The following is a 17,141-nucleotide window of genomic DNA, read 5'->3' on the forward strand; positions in this document are numbered from 1 at the left end:
GGATTGGTGCATATGATAAAAGAAGAAAATACTATAATTGAAATAAAATTACGAGGTAGTGTATTTTAAAAAAAAAAAAATGGTTTTGGTGTGGAGAAGTATCTGGAATAGTGAGAAGTATGGGAGCGTGGTAATAAAGAAGGGGTGTAAAGAGAGATAGGTGATAGGACAGATACCCCCTTGACATAAATGAAATTAAAAAATCATCTGAGCAAGACACACCTTCCAACTTTAAATATCTCACCCCAAATTTAATTGGGTGGGATCACAACACAACATAACGTAAGATGCAGAGATACATACACGCAGATAGATCTCAATTTCTCAACCCATCAAAACGCGTCTTCTTTTCGCCTTTATTTCTTCCCTTCTTCCTCCTATATATACACCATTACAACCTGCGATGCCATACTCTCCTACATCACACACACACACACTAACATCATCATGACTCCGACACTCTTCTTCATCTTCTTCTTTCCTCTTCTCTCCTCTGCAAACCACTCCTTCCAACTCAACCACACCTCATTCTCACTCTCTTTCCCTCTCACTTCACTCCCTCTCTCCACCAACACCGCCTCCAACATGCTACGCGACTCTCTCATTGTGTACTCTAACCGCACCACAAATACCACGCGACTTCCTTCGCCTTCTTCTCCGTATAACTACAGGCTAACCTTCAATTACTCCATGGCTTTGATCGTCAACCTTCCCATTGGGACCCCACCGCAGGTTCAGCCTATGGTGTTGGACACCGGAAGCCAACTATCGTGGATTCAGTGTCACAGAAAACCACCCAAGGTGCCTCCCCCAACCGTCTCCTTTGACCCTTCTCGCTCCTCCACTTTCTCTAATCTTCCCTGTACTCACCCCGTTTGCAAACCACGAATTCCCGATTTTACCCTCCCCACTTCCTGCGACCAGAACCGCCTCTGTCACTACTCCTACTTCTACGCCGACGGTACCTACGCCGAGGGAAATCTCGTCAGAGAAAAATTCACATTCTCCCGTTCCCTTTTTACCCCTCCTTTGATCCTCGGCTGCGCCACTGAGTCCACCGACCCCAGGGGCATTTTGGGAATGAATCGTGGACGCCTCTCCTTCGCTTCACAATCTAAAATAACCAAATTCTCCTACTGCGTTCCCACCCGAGAAACCCGACCCGGATCCACTCCAACCGGGTCGTTCTACCTGGGCCACAACCCGAACTCTCTCCGGTTTCGGTTTATCCCGATGTTGACTTTTGCTCAGAGTCAACGTATGCCAAATCTTGACCCCTTGGCTTACACTGTCGCCTTGCAGGGGATAAGAATCGGAGGCAGAAAACTGAACATTTCGCCGGCTGTTTTTCACGCCGACGCTGGCGGGTCGGGTCAAACCATGGTTGACTCCGGATCCGAGTTTACTTACCTCGTTGGTGAGGCTTATGATAAGGTGCGGGCGGAAGTAGTGAGGAGTGTGGGGCCCAGAATGAAGAAGGATTACGTGTACGGTGGCGTTGCGGACATGTGCTTCGACGGGAATGCGATTGAGATCGGACGGCTTATAGGGGACATGGTGTTTGAGTTCGAGAAGGGCGTGGAAATAGTGATTCCCAAGGAGAGGGTTCTGGCTTCCGTGGAGGGCGGGGTCCACTGCGTCGGGATTGGCAACTCTGATAAATTGGGTGCGGCCAGTAACATCATCGGGAATTTCCATCAGCAGAATCTGTGGGTGGAGTTTGATCTCGCCAATCGCAGAGTGGGTTTCGGTGCGGCTGATTGTAGCAGATTGGCTCCATAGAAGGAAACCCTTAGATACGTGTTGGTGCATGTACCTTACGTGTGTCAGCTGTAGGTAATTAGGGATTTTTGTACGAAGGAAAATCACGTGTCACGTGTCGAGGAGTGTGATACCGGTGAGATGATGATGAAGTTGAAACTAATCACACGGTCCAAGAGCGATGAAGAAAAAGAAAGTTCTGCAACTGTTGCCATGATGATACGATAACGTGGTTCGTTCAAGATGGACGTGTGGGGCTGTTTTTGGAGTAAGTGTGAAGAAGCCACATAAGTGTGTTGTACACTGTAATAGGAAGGAGACCATGACACACTGTATATATACGAGGATTAATTAGAGTATGTCTATTATATATTTAATATTAATATATATGAACCATTGGTTTGTTTTTTTAAATATAATATGATATATAGTATAATGTGATGTCCTCTCCTTGAACCTTTTAGACGTTTATAAATACGAAATCGCTTTGGGCAATCCTGGAAGGCGTTTGGCAAAGGTGGAGCTAGAATAAGGTATAGTAATTGCAATGCAAGCGTATTATTAAAGTACATTAAAAGAAGTTAATGTTGCGGTGTGATTGAATTATCCCATCCATCATAAGAATTGGTTTTTGTTTAAGGGGATTAAGTTGGCAGGACCATATGGAACTTATAGAGTGGCGGTCTTAAGGTTTGAATATGACAGCTGGTAGCATCATGCATCACACATTGTTTCAACTTGCAATTGCTTTCTCATGTCCAAAAGTTGTCTCTCTATTTGGAAAAGTAGCATGGGATATGATTCACAAGAAACCTCACCATTCATGCTATATTTTTAACTACTCTTAAATCCCCATTGCCTTATATTATCACTACTTTTCTTCAAATTTCATTCTATATTTCTCACTACCTTTTCTATAATTAGTTTCAATTTATTACAATTTAATATAATGTCCGTATAATAAGGAGTTGTACACGCAAGTATAAAATTTTATAATTTCTAACAACTTTAATCTAATAATAATAAAGAGGATTATAAATTATAAATGAAACTATCTAAATTTTGCTGCCCCTTTTCTTATTGTTCTAGCCGAAAGATAAAAGGACCGCGATCAGTTAGAACAAAATACTCTTCCTATTCTTCATCTTTCTTTACAAAAAAATTAAGAATAACCATTAGAATGTCATTTATTACAACAATTTTATTAAGATCTTTAAAGAAACTTTCTTTTTTTTCTTCCTTTGTTAAAAGAGATGTAATTTGTAGGTATTATATGTTTTTTTTTTTACAATTTAATTGATTTTATTGATTCTCTTTGTCTCTTTAGCACATGCTTGTCTCTCTCACTCCATCTTTATTCATCAATCTGACGTTGCTAACACTGGCTAATTTGTGAGCAAAGCCAAAGTTGTTTTCTTTTCTTTTTTGCATTTTTGGATGAATCTTCAAAAAGAGGGAATGAACTGGCAATGGCAACTATTACCCAACTAAAGGGAAAAAAGTACATAATTTAGGTCATGGCCGATTAAGATGATTTCTCTCTCTTTACATAATGCCGACTGTAAAATGGCGAGAGACATGTAGGTGTGAGGGAGAAAAAAAACACTTAAAAATATAGGAGGCCCTAAAACATTGACCAATGGTGTTATTAAGCTAGTTATCTGATGGAAGAAAAGAACGGCAATGCCACCTTAAAAAGTGGTTTTAGCAATAGGAAAATAATAGTTTAAAATAGGATTTGGCAAAAAGGTAAAAGGGTATCGGTTTGATGAGAAGAGGACAAAGGCATTAGTAGTAGAAGGAAGAAAGTGAAGGAACAAGATTTTACGATTACGAAGAAGAAACGAAGTGAGATGGGACATGAACAACTACTTTCGAATAGTTCGCCGCCCGAGACCCTTCTAATTCCCGACAATATCTTTCCTATGATTAAAGTCCTAAACAAAATAATGTGGGAATAAAGTGAACCTCATTTTAATCAAATTCATTTTCCATTATCAACACTTTTTTAATCTTACACAACGTCAAATAGTGTCTCAGTATGATGTTGTGCAAATATCTCTGATACGTTAACTCTTGAGTTTCCACCCGATTTGAATTAAAGCCAAAGTATTAATTCCTCATGAACTCAACTTTTCTTTGTATTTATGTTCTATAACCAAACAAATAGGTTGTCATTCATTTCCTTTCTTAGGCTTTAACTGTTCTTAAAGTAATTTTTATGCACAGCCTGTAATTATTAATTAATAATAGCAAAAATAAATTAAAATGTGACTTATAAAGGAAATACAGTAATGCTATTCACACCACACGCATAAAAATCTCTCCACATATGCCCCACAAAATATAGAATGATCCATATCCACACCTAACTTGTTTTTTGTCAAATAAATTTCATGGGTGTACGTTCGATTAGGTTTTGTTTGCCTCTACAACAATTAATCATCTAACAAAAAGGGTTTCAACTTTTTGTTTCCAACAGTCTATTGTAATTAATTATATGTTTCATCAACAAGTTTACTTGTTTTGTTGGGAGTACATTAATGCAAAATTAATTCAGATTTTTATACATCAAATCATTTCACTATTTGGGTTTTAAAATAAATTAATTTTATGTATAAATTATAACGAAAAAAAATTAATTAAACCATTTTAATAAATGATTAAATTAAATTAAATTAAAAATATAAATTTAATTGAATTTTGTATAAGAATAAGATACTAAAATAAGGTTTTAGTCTAAAATATAGTTAACCTTTTTCCGGAACAAAACTTAATAGGCTTAATTTGCATGGTACACTAACATATAAATGAAAGACACTTTACAACTGCCCAGTGTCCCTACTATTTAATGTATTGATTGAAATATTATCTCACACAAAAAAATTTGAAGGATCACATAAATAATGATAACCAATGTGAATAGACATGGCCCGGCTAAAAATTTGTCCTTGGATGTTTCAATTTATTTTAATATATATCTTTTAATTACTTTTAAAATGTATTTCAATTTATTGAACTATCTGATAAATGTTTACGTCCTTTATTTATTTTATTACATGGGAATATCAATCTAAGTCACGATCTAGGTCTATCTAGGTTTGCTTAATCCTCACATTGGATAGTGAGTGAGACTATACTACACCCTCCGATTCCTACTCATTATTGCTTTGAAAATTAGGAATAAACAAAGGAAAAACACGTTAAAATTATTGCTTTGAGATTGAGTCACTTTCAATATTTGCACAATTTTTTCTCAGATATCATTTGGTGATTGTATTTCTGTGTCGTTATTTTATTCTATCGTCCAGAAATGTTCTTGTCAAAGATTTTCCAATACTTAAGTCAGTATATTGTCCGTTGGAGAGTTGTGAACAAATATTAGATGCATAGTAAATGCAATCGTCTACTTTCTACTTTTGATTGATATTTATAATTTTTGGTATAGGCTTGAAATTAATGAAACTTTGATCACGACACAATCTCAGTCCAATATCCTTATTCACCATTTATTTAAATCCTTGCAGTCAAACCTGTTTTTTTTACTATAATCGAACGTCTTTGTTAGGGATGACAACGGATTGGATCGGATTGGGTCAGGCACGGATAGTACCTATCCGCAACCCGACCAAAAAAAAAACAATTTCACCCGCTACCCATACGGATACCTGCTTAAAAAATATCTACGGATATTTTAAAACCTGTGGATATCCGCGGATACCCGCAAATATTTTAAAAAATATATATTATTTATAAATTATTAAAATAAAATTTAAATAGAATTACAAAAAATATATATAAATTTAATTAAATATAAATTAAAATTAAATTTTTGTTTCGGTTGAATTGATCTGAGGGTCAGTTGACATTCTTTGCTTTGTTCTCTTTTGATCTTCAATCTTTATTGAGAATGCAACCACTCTGATGGGTTGTTGACGTGTAGAAGACACTCTGACCCTCAAGATATAAAAAGGTCTAAATTTTATTAGAATAAAAGAGGAAGATTATAACTAAAAATCAATTGTATATTTATAGGGTCAATGACAGACAAACCCATTGATTAACTATTAGTATACTATATTTTTAGACAATCAAATCCAATAATCAATAATCAAAATACGATATATTTTTGTAAATTCTAACCTATTAATTAGTCCAGTATATTTTTAGGCAATCAAACTGAATAATCAATAATTAATACCGTATATTTTATAAAAAATAAGGCAATCTAACCTATTAATACTTGTTAATTGTCCATAAATGACAATTAATTTTTATCAGTATACTTCATATAGTAATATTTTAATTAAATTTAACATTGTAAAATATAAATTAATGTTAATTTTAATTAAATTTAACTTAATAAAACAAAAATTAAATTTTTATTTTTATTTTTTACGGATAGCGGATATTCGCAGGTACAGATAGTATAATATCCGCTATCTACAGATTTTGGATAGTACATATCTGCGGATATCGACTATTCGTCTACAAACGCATAATTTTTTGTGATCCATAGTCCTTATCCTTAAACAACTGATCTTACCTGCGGATTTTGTTACGTTCAATGACTTAAACTACTTTCTTCTTTTCACGACCGTGTGACCAGCTAAACTATGTTATGTATATCATATATTACCATTTAGTTTGTATGTTGAATGTTTATTATCTACTTTTATCTTTTACATCACATCATATACTATATAGATTTATTTTCCTCTTGTGCGAACCATTGATGAATATTTTGAATTTGCATTAAACATCTTCCAATCTATCATCTCCCTTTTATCCCCCGTTATCCCTTACTCCTTCTACATATATAAATATAATCAAATTTATATTATTTGAGATACATTCTCTTCTCACGAATTTTTGTTAAAAAATAATTTTAAAATTTATCTCAATTTTACCTAATAGATAATTTATACATTATGAATTTATTTTATGTATTAGAATATTCAATATACTTTCCTCACAAGACGTATGCATTAAAAGAAAAAATACTAAGTGATTTAATAAAAATCCAATAATAAATAAAATAATAAATTTCATGAAAATAAATTTTAAATATAATTTTCACGTTAATAAAAAAAATTTAAATTTAAATCAACCATATAAAATCAGTTTATAAGATTGAGCTAAATTTAAAGCTGTTTTATTCAATTATCATATATAATTTATAATTTGAAGTATAATTGATAGTTTTATATAAAGTTTATATTAAACTATAGGAAATATTACTAAAAATTAAAAATAAAAATATGAGTGCTGTTACAACATTAGTGTGGCTAAAATGCCTTGGTTTTACTCTGTATAGTTATCTAAGTATTCTCTAGGTGGTTAATATTTCAATTAAATTTTAGTATATTTAGTTGATGACTAAAAGTTGAAGTAATTAAACAAGGTGGTGGTTTGGAATGTTTTTGTAGCAAAAATGAAGTATTAAAACAGTACAGTATTGACTCTCCTTTTTCCATGAAAATGAAATCGAGAGAAGGAAAGAGCTATGTGAATAGATGGCAGATGGAAGACAGTGGGACAGGTTAGTGATAGGGGTCAAAAAAGCAAACATGGAATGGCCCATAACCATAAATGAGTTACAACCTAATTAAATACTATAGTCCCTATATTTGAAACTGTCTAAAGTTCGATTTCTCAATTTTTTAATAAAATTTTTACATTTTTATTATTGTATAAATCCATAAATATAAATAATAATAATAATTGTTTAGGTATAATTCGTTTATATATTGTACGGTGTGACCTGTTAATCTCTTGTTGATCGGATGATAAATGTTTTTAAAATAACGTTGGAAGGTCGTTTCTAATTTTAAGTTTTTTAAATCAAATGACATGTTTAGTAGATCGATTGATGATTTTATTATAAAAATCAGTGTTATAAATGCAATATATTTATTGGTAAAATATATTTATTGATTTTTAAGTTTTTTTAATTATGATTAGGAACTTTATTACATTAATAGGTCAAACACATATAACTAATTTGAATGTTAAAATGTCCTTAACATGTATATGTTTGTACGGTTTAAAACTAAAACACTAAAAACTTAAGTATAAATATCTAAGATAATACTAAGTAAATTAAAAAAAGTGTAAAAAAGTATTTGGTAGTGATCTTGATCCCACAACGGAAAGAGATATTATTTTTAGATGATACTCCTAAGCCATTGGGTGAATGTGAACAAAATATGGTGAAAATATAATTTGATTATTAAGAAGAATATGTTATAAGGATAATAATATTTAAATAATTTTTTTTAATAATATTTAAACATTATTTATATATTATTTTGTAATTGGTTCATAGTTATGTTTATAATTATAATTGATTATGAAATAATTTTCAACTTGATACGTAAATAATATTTATTATCGTTAAAACGCAATATAATAGAGAAATGAAGGGTGAAAAAGCGAAAAGAGATTTGTTAGAGAATAGAGAATAGGTGGAAAGTAAGTTACGTCACAGTCAGGACATTATTTATAGGAACCAGCTGGCCATAAAACCGTGGAGCAGACTTCAGCCAGTGTCGAGAAGAAAAGAAAAGTGCAATCCCAAGGAAAATGTTACATTATTTTCTGACCAAACATTCTAGTAATAATAACTACACAGACAATTTATTTGTTTGTTTGTTTTTTTATTTTACAGCTATGGCAAAGTTGGAGATGGGGGCAGGCCTTTGGAATCTCTGATTTTGAGCACAAAAGAAACAAAAGATGTGGAAAGTCGGGATATAATATTCCACCTGCGTACAAGAAACACTGCCGAATTCATTGAAAAAGAGACCAAAATTTAAATTTGGAATTGTAAAGTAGAAATGTAAAGCGAAAAAGAAGGATGATTTAGGTTAAGTTATGAGCATGGGAGTAGGTGTGTTAATGGTCCCAACCCAACCCTTTACCTCGTCTTTCTAATTCAATACTTCTCATATATATAATAAGACCGTCTATACAGCTCTGGTGTGAGATTTTGATTATGAGTTTGATTTTCTATTATGTGGAAGGTTGCTTTAGGCTTTAGTTGGTGCTAGGTTGGGATAGACCAAGACAAAATTACTTTTCTTTAGTGGCTGCTACTACTCATCAGATACACCAACACACATCTTTAAAATATAGGATCCATCCAAGCCTAAACAGATAAAACTCTTATTTTAGACTTTTATAAAAAAAGAAAATTAAAAATATCTTTTTGTTATTAATTATTTGAACTCATCCAAACTCTTAGATCGTACATAAATTCATCATGTAACACTGCTTTTTTCCTTCAATTAATAATATAAATCAACTTTCTTTTACTTATAATATAATTTAAATTATAGTAAAAGGATAAATTTAATCCTATAAAAATAAAAAAATATTTAAGAGAGTTTCAGAGGATGTTCAAGAGTTTTGCTTAAAACACAAGAAAATGATTTGATTTTTTAAAAAAGAATTTTACTTGTACAAAAATAGTGAAAACAGAAAACCAAAAAACACAGAAAGTAAATATTAGGTAACATGATGTTGATTTTATAAGATAACATTTATAAACAAAAATTATCTTATCATGTTCTTTGATTCTTTTATAAGTGTTATCTATAAAAAAAAATTTAAGATATTTTTCAGGGAATAATATTTTCCATAAAACATATCAATTATACATAGAAGTGCAGAAAAATGGGGATATAAATTACGGGGCTTTCCACGCTTTTAACTTATAGATTGGTGACTTAAGAGTGTTTGGATTGGTGGAAGAAAAAGTTGTTGGGGGTACGAATAGTAATTGTTTCTTACCCACATATATCGTGGGCTAAAATCACAAATTCATCTAAAGCTCTTATAGGCCCTAGCAATGACATCATTTAATTCGGAATCCGACCCGGATAACACATTCGGGTCAAAATTTTGCAATACCCTTTGATTTTGATGAAGAACAATTAGGAAGTGTCGTGATTTAGGATTAATAAAGTTTAATCCTTGTCGTGAGCTTCAAACGCAGTTCTTTAGTGTAATCTAATCTCTAATCGTTGTCATTGTCTTCTTTAAAGTTAAATAATCTATTTTAGGATCAATCTTTTTATAAGAAAGAAAAACATTATTCAAATTTAATTCATATTTTGTGTTTATGTTTGTGTTCTGGGTCGTAAGTACCCACTAGTTAATGGTCGGGCAAAACCCAAATCGAGTATCGGACCACTCCACCCACCCAAATCTGAAAACCATTCCCTTCTTCACCAACAAAACAAACTTACTCAGATCGCAGCTTCAGGAACCAAAGATTCCTTGGACCGTCGCATGTTGGATCCCCATCTCCCATTCCAAACAAAGCCATTATCTATCGAAAGAAAGAGAGAGCGAATCAGAAAGTAAAAAAGAGAGAATGGGGTTTGGTTTGTTAGCTTCGAAGGTCCTCAGACCCACCTCGAGGCTCCTGCTCTCTTCCCAAAACCCTACCATCTTCCTCCGAACTATCGTCACCAAGCCTCAGCTTTGCAATCCCGAGGCCTCCGCCGCTCAGCGGGTGCGGCCGCCGCGGACTCCTGGTTAGCTTATACCGTTAATGTTAGAGTGATGATTTCAGTGTCTGTTTTGTGATTATCTTGTATGATGATGACTTGGATAATTAGATCTTGTAAAATACAAAGAAAATGGTTTTCTTTTTCCAATTCAATTTTTGGTTTTTTTTTTTTTTTATTTATTTATTTTTATTTTTTATTTATTTCAAATACAATTATGTTGCACGGCTTCACTTATGGTTCTTTCGATTTTCAGATGAGCTATCGATCGAGGAAGAAGCCGAAAGGAAAGTTGGATGGCTATTGAAGACGATTTTTTTTGTGACTGCCGGGGTTGCAGGATACCATTTCTTTCCTTATATGGGTATCAGCAATTTGCCAGCAACAATTTCAACTTGTAAAGTATTCATGTGCTTTCTGTAGTTCTAGCCTTACAGTGTTGTTGAAACACAAATTTTCAGGAGATAATTTGATGCAACAGTCTATTTCGCTTTTGCGTGTCAAGGATCCCTTGTTCAAAAGGATGGGAGCTTCTAGATTGACTCGTTTTGCAACAGATGGTAAGTTTTCCTATCATTATCTGTGTCACCATTAATTGCTTGTTATTGGTACTTTATGATCTATATTTCTTTGGCACATGACATATATTGAAGCACTTGTTGGTTTATTAATTATTAGTCATTTGTATATTAGGGTAGGTTATCAGATTCATATTCTTGCGACAAACATAGTTTCACTATCCTTCTGCTATGCACTAGTTACATTTAGTCACTTAGTATTAATCTCAGCTTATTCTTGAGATGACAAAATTGTAGTTGAAGGGATATTTTGAATTTGGAATAAAAGAGTTAATATAGATTGAAATTTTTCCCCTAAACTGATAATGAAATACTTAATCAGGTTTTAGTTGAGCTGCATCTATGAGTTAACAACTGACAATTAGCAGTTATCTTATCTTATTGTCAGTTATACCATTTTTGCCGTGATCCACAACTGAGGGAAAATTTTCTTGATCCGATTTAACTAGTCTGTGTATTATAAAACTGATTATTTAGCTACAGTTTCTCATTGTTTAGGTATCTCATGAAACTGATTAAGGATGAAACATGTTGATTTATTCCTTTCTAAATTTTTTTGTCTCTGCATGAGTTTTTTGTACTCAACATTGTTTACTTTTTTGCTCGCAAGATGAAAGAAGAAAGAAGATAATTGAGATGGGTGGAGCTCAAGAACTCTTAAATATGTTAAGCACAGCGAAAGATGACCGGACACGGAAAGCAGCATTGCAAGCTCTTGATGCACTATTACACTCAGGTGGAATCATATTCTTAAGTATTTTTATATATGTGTTCTTTGTAGACTTTTTCAAAAAATGCTTATTATCAAGCTCTCTTCGAGAGACAGATTTAAGACTGATGGTACTTTTGTTGCTCTAAATAGTACACCAAAAGTACTCTCAACCACTACTTACTAACTTTTTATTAATTTATTTGTACAATATTCAGTTTCTCGTCCTTATTCAATAGATATGGACTTTTAAAGATGAAAGATAAGTTAAATTTTGTCCAGTATTTTGGGACATTATACTTGTCAATATTTTTTATTATTAAGAACTTAGTTCAAATAGCATCATGAGGTTGAGCCAAAATAGTACTGCTACTACTAATTATTTTGTTTCTTTTTTATTGACATAAAGTACTTCATTGTTATAGATGAAGCTCTAGCATCCATGCATCAGATCGGGGCCGTTTCAATAATTAGGACTGTACCAAATTCACCTGAGGATGCAGAAGTTGAGGGTTTCAAGTTGAGCTTGATGAAAAGGTTCCGAGATATGAGATATGATGTACCATCATGACTTTTACTTGAGGTACAGGCCTCTTTTTTTTTTTTTTTTTTTTTTTTTTTTTTTTTTATTGGTTGGAGCATGAAAATATCACTATAGGAGAGAGAGTAAGCTGGCAACCAAAGCATTTTTGGGGGATAGAAATGGAAGTTATTGTGTATCCTTTGGCTAAATCCAATAAAGATCATAGTTATACTGTTACTTTGTTTTATTCACTCGTGAAGTGCAATTTGTTGCTCGTTGTTACGTCAATCTTGATAAAACTGTAACTGCATATTAGGTTAACACTGCATTCTTAAACTTAAACCCATGTTGGACTATATAAAATGTATGATTGATCATACAATGTTAGTAGTGAATGTATGCAATTTCTAGTAACACACGACCTTCATCTTTACTCGCATAAAAAAATGACCTTCATCTTTAGTCAGATAAAAAAATGACCTTCATCTTTAGACCTAGTAATCGTAGGTTGTCATTGAAATTGTTTAGGGTAAGCTAGCAAACCTTACGTCTTTGATCATGGATGTTTTTTTGAGGAAAAGATATTTGTGAAAGAAAATTAATCATCAGAATATACACATAAGATTTGCTCATCCAGCAGATCTGCCTTGTCAATTCCACTACCCAATTTAGGATCGAAGACATATGTATGTTCCATTTATCTTACCAAGCTCTGAATGATGCACCATCTCCAATCTTTTCAAAAGGACCATATCACTGTCCAATGAACTTTTCACTTAGTTTTCGTAAAAGGAAATAAAGAAAATGATTGAAGCTTTTTTGGAACTTAAAACTATTTTAACCTTTTCTTGTTGATAGAAGACTCTAAACTCAATTAGAAAAAGGAGAAAAGGAAAGCCAAAAAATCTCTTATGGAGGAAAAGGGAGCATAACATGGTTTCTAGAGAGCAAAAGAGAGCAGCACTGCATTCTTCAAATTAATATTTCATATGAAAATATCACATGAGAGAATCCAAATCTAAAATTTTAAGTGAATCCTCATTGTAATTAGACGAGGAACTGATTGATTTTTTGGGACCAAGAGGTTTCATTTATCCTTTTCTTGGTTGAATTTGTGATTCTTAAATTGTTTTATATTTTTATGCTTTTGGGAAACTTTGCTCTATTACCAATGGGAACCCCACTCTCTTTTTATCTTTAAAAAAAACCCTTCTCAGGGAGAGAAGAGGTTTCGGTTCTTAATTTACTATTTTTGAAGCTTGATCTGCTTGGCCATTGCAGGACATAAATGAAGAGATTTTCGACTCGCTTTGTTATGATGGTTTGAAAAGGCAGGGGCTAAAAGACCCCATGATTTGTGGTCCTGATGGACGATTTAAGGCTGTTAACTGGCGTCATGCCTTGCTGTCGTATCATAGATTGCCCACCAATATGAATTGGGAAAAGAAATTGCACTTAAGTGCAACTGATAACATATGGTGTTGGTTTCAAGGTAGAATTCAAGGTAAACCTTATTGGCAAGGTCATATAAGGTTCTCAAGCATGAAAAAAAAAGAAAGAAGGTTTGGGGTCACAGCTGGGAAAGGAGGTCTTCCAGATTCCCTTTAAAGAAATCAATCACTTAGTTTTTAAGCTAATCTATACCTCTTCTTGTCGACAGCCAAGATCTTAGATCACCCGGCAAAAACATGTTGATATGCATTTTGCCAACAATAGTTTTAGCTAATTATAATCTTTTAACTTACTCCTTTCTAGTCATTGAAGGCCTCGAAAGAGAACTGTAACCACTGAAATTGCCTCCATTGGAATGAGAAGTCCTTTCATTCAAAGGAATCTCCTTTGATGATGAAAACCATCTCCAGGACTCACTTCGTAGCAATAATGAAAACAAAATAATAACTAGAAAAGGACTCACACGACCCATAGGAGAATTTAGTCAGAGAATTTGTAAGTTCCGCAACCCTACATCAAACAATATAAAATAATCCAACTTTTGCTACCAAAATCAATTCCTCGTGTATCTCTACAAAATTAGGAGGTGAAATTCAGAATATTGAAATAAATTGATAAACTAGGACGTGTCTCATATGTCAAAATTAAGATATAAATTTTACCAACAAAGAAGGGGCAGTTTTCAGTATATAGGAGTATAACATTCAAAATCAAGATATAAATTTCACCAACAAGCATAGGACTACAATACTTTTGTTGGCAACGAAATCCAGGGTAACGATACCCTAGTAATTGTGACGGTTGTTTGTTAATATAATTTAATCCTAATTATATTCAATTGTTTTGATTGCGAAATAGGTATATCTCTATCGTTCTCTTGCTATGAGCCATTTGTTTGTAAAGAGAAAAACAAAATAAAGTTTGGACAGTATTGAAACTCAATTACCATTACCTCAGTTTTATAAGCCAAAGCCACCCTAACCTGGAAACTTTGGTTTGAGTTTCAAACCTTTCTATTATGACTTTATATTTGTATTGTAATTTGTTATCATATTATTCCGTTTCCTTCATTTTAACGTGGAAAAAAAAATTACACAATTTCTAAGTTGGGTGGTATGCAGTATATGCACTTCACAATTAAATTTAGAGGCAACAACCAAATTCCTCAAAGCATTAACCAAATTGTCTCCCCCATCTCTAATTTCTCTACACATTGGAGAATCTCTTTTCATCTTTTTGTTTTCATGTGTTACCTATATATCACATGCTTAAACTAACCATAATCGAGTTAACATTCAATATTTTCTATCAAGATTTTGGTTAATAAATACAAATTATTACTTTGAAGAGAAAGAAACACATGACCTTCAATTTCTAAAATTGAGGCAAAGATTATGAAATGCGCGTGTTACATATTTCCTACATTGGAAGTAAGGTTAGGAGTCCCAGGAATCACATGACCGAGTCCTAAAAGATCTCTTCACAAGCTACCATTCACCTACACCAGTTTAATTACACCGACTCATGTGATTCTCATCAATCATCCTATAAATTAAATCTCTTCAATTTACTTTTTCTTCTATGAACATTTTCATTTTCCAAAAGTTCCACAGAAACATACATAACCATTAACATAAACTAATTCTTGAATATATATATATATATATATATATATATATATATATATATATATATATATTGTTTGGATTATGGTTATTGTACTTAGTATCACTAACTTTAATGGTTAATTTTTATTAGAAAATCACTAAATTTAATAATAACAACTAATTTGTGTAAGAAAAATCTATTTTTAGTAGGATCTTTCTTTGCTATTGTATCATTTTTGTACACAATACTTAAACACGAGACTTTGTTTGGGGAGACTAAGTTCAATAAAAATAACATCAACATCAACATAGGTATGCTTAGTTCAAATTTCTCACTGTATCTGTTAACAAATTTATTTTATAGTAATATTGAGTACATGCACTTGAAATATATACCAAATCTTAAAATATAAAGTAATACTCATGTTTTATAGTAAGTATCGCCAACTTTAAAAATTACTAATTTTCATCAGAAATCCTGGTTGATCACCGACCTTTAATAATTTATAATATTTATCAGGAAAACCTTACTAATAATTTTTAGTAGAATCTTTCTTTTCAATTAAGGTTTTTTTTTTTTTCATACACAATACTCCAACCGCTTAAGGAACTTTGTTTAAGGAGAATGAATCCAGAAAATCAACATATATAGATATGTTTAACTTAAATTTCTCAAGTGTTTGTTAAACTCAATATATAAATGTGATGCTCATGTGTTATTGTACTAAATTTGAAACACAATCTCTCTTTTTAATAATGTTTTTTATCATAATACTTAAACACGAGACTTTATTTAAAAAAACTTAGTCTACAAACAGCATAAGTATGCTTAGTTTAAATTTCTTATGTTGGTCAAGAAATTTATTCTGCAGAAAGATGGATTACATGCAATTTAGATAGATATAAATCACGAAACTAACCTAGTGATGGAAAAGAGATAATGATCATATTCATAATGCATGATTAGGCTTTGGCAGACACATTGATAGATTAACCGCAGGCACACATTTGACTGACAAAGAAGTGACCCTCTGCTTATTCTTCATCCTTCTGTTACCATTATCCTTACTATCACTGTTATCTGCTTTCCTGCAGCCATTGCCAATGTTGTTGTGGCCAGAATCTTTAATAAACACATCCAATTGCTTTGATATGCGTTGAACTTCATATGAGTCAAGAAGAGGCTTGATGGTGCGCATTGATGGTGTTTCCTTAGCCATTCCCATAGCTTCTAACTTGTAACGTGAAGGCCTTGCTACAGTTTGAGATCTTTTGACATCAAACTCATTTTTGGCCTTTGCTTTAGAGCCTGAACCATGTAGGTACCATGCCCATGCAGCAGCTTTCACAATGGCCAATTCATCTTTGGTTTCTTCAGGCTTCTTTCTCTCAACCAGAGAGTTCAGAGAGAAGAGCTTGAAGGACATGATCACATGAGACCACTTTTTGAAAAATGTGAATGTGTTTGGAAAATTTATGTTCCGCCATGCAATGCAATGTGTTGTGGTTGAGAACTTCACGTGTCAGGAATGGTGTGTGTAACTTTTTTTGAAGTGTTCACAAATCACAATGATGTTGTCAGAATTTTAATAACATCATTTAATGAAATATAGGTCTACAGTAGTTTAAAGATATGTGGTCGTTTGGCTCCTGTAAGAAACTGGTTTGGCCTATAGCAATGTACTTTTCTGACTCGTCTACAGTGAGAGTTTTATTTTCCAACCCTTTTTCGAGGCTTTTAGGTTCAGTCAGAAGCTAACCACTCCTAGATGTGTGGTGTGCATATGCCCTACTATAAAGTTCACAATAAACACTTTTATGTTCCCATCGTGATCTTTCTTTTGGTTCTCAATCTTACTGTCTGTTAGTTTAATTATTTTTATATAATCTCATTGTAAGAATGTGTTGCAACTTCAAAAATTTTCAAATGATTTGTACTTAAACCAACTGGATACTTAGTTTGATACGTTCTTTCATAGTATGATTACTAAACTT

The 17,141-nt window shown here is 32.7% G+C and overlaps 3 protein-coding genes across 4 annotated transcripts; 2 read left to right on the forward strand and 1 right to left on the reverse strand.

The window, feature by feature from the left end:
* Positions 1 to 283: 283 nt before the first annotated feature.
* Positions 284 to 2,217, forward strand: LOC106757987 (aspartic proteinase PCS1). Its single transcript, XM_014640864.2, has one exon. It carries the CDS (start codon positions 448 to 450, stop codon positions 1,780 to 1,782), a length of 1,335 nt encoding a protein of 444 aa, XP_014496350.1. The 5' UTR covers positions 284 to 447; the 3' UTR covers positions 1,783 to 2,217.
* Positions 2,218 to 9,882: 7,665 nt separating this feature from the next.
* On the forward strand, positions 9,883 to 14,339 carry LOC106757197. Of its 2 annotated transcripts, XM_014639816.2 has the most exons (6): positions 9,883 to 10,304; positions 10,534 to 10,641; positions 10,739 to 10,837; positions 11,466 to 11,591; positions 11,990 to 12,147; positions 13,369 to 14,339. In XM_014639816.2, exons 1-5 carry the CDS (start codon positions 9,923 to 9,925, stop codon positions 12,133 to 12,135), a joined length of 861 nt encoding a protein of 286 aa, XP_014495302.1. In that variant the 5' UTR covers positions 9,883 to 9,922; the 3' UTR covers positions 12,136 to 12,147; positions 13,369 to 14,339. The 2 variants fall into 2 exon arrangements, with proteins under 2 accessions (XP_014495302.1, XP_014495301.1); XM_014639815.2 differs by lacking the exon at positions 13,369 to 14,339 and having other exon boundaries at positions 9,884 to 10,304; positions 11,990 to 12,324.
* Positions 14,340 to 15,893: 1,554 nt separating this feature from the next.
* LOC106757516 lies at positions 15,894 to 17,022 on the reverse strand. Its single transcript, XM_014640188.2, has one exon. The coding sequence runs from the start codon at positions 16,571 to 16,573 to the stop codon at positions 16,097 to 16,099; it is 477 nt and encodes a 158-aa protein (XP_014495674.1). The 5' UTR covers positions 16,574 to 17,022; the 3' UTR covers positions 15,894 to 16,096.
* Between the last annotated feature and the right edge of the window lie 119 nt (positions 17,023 to 17,141).

The sequence above is a fragment of the Vigna radiata genome, chromosome 3, assembly GCF_000741045.1.
Source record: "Vigna radiata var. radiata cultivar VC1973A chromosome 3, Vradiata_ver6, whole genome shotgun sequence".
Classification (NCBI taxonomy): domain Eukaryota; kingdom Viridiplantae; phylum Streptophyta; class Magnoliopsida; order Fabales; family Fabaceae; genus Vigna; species Vigna radiata.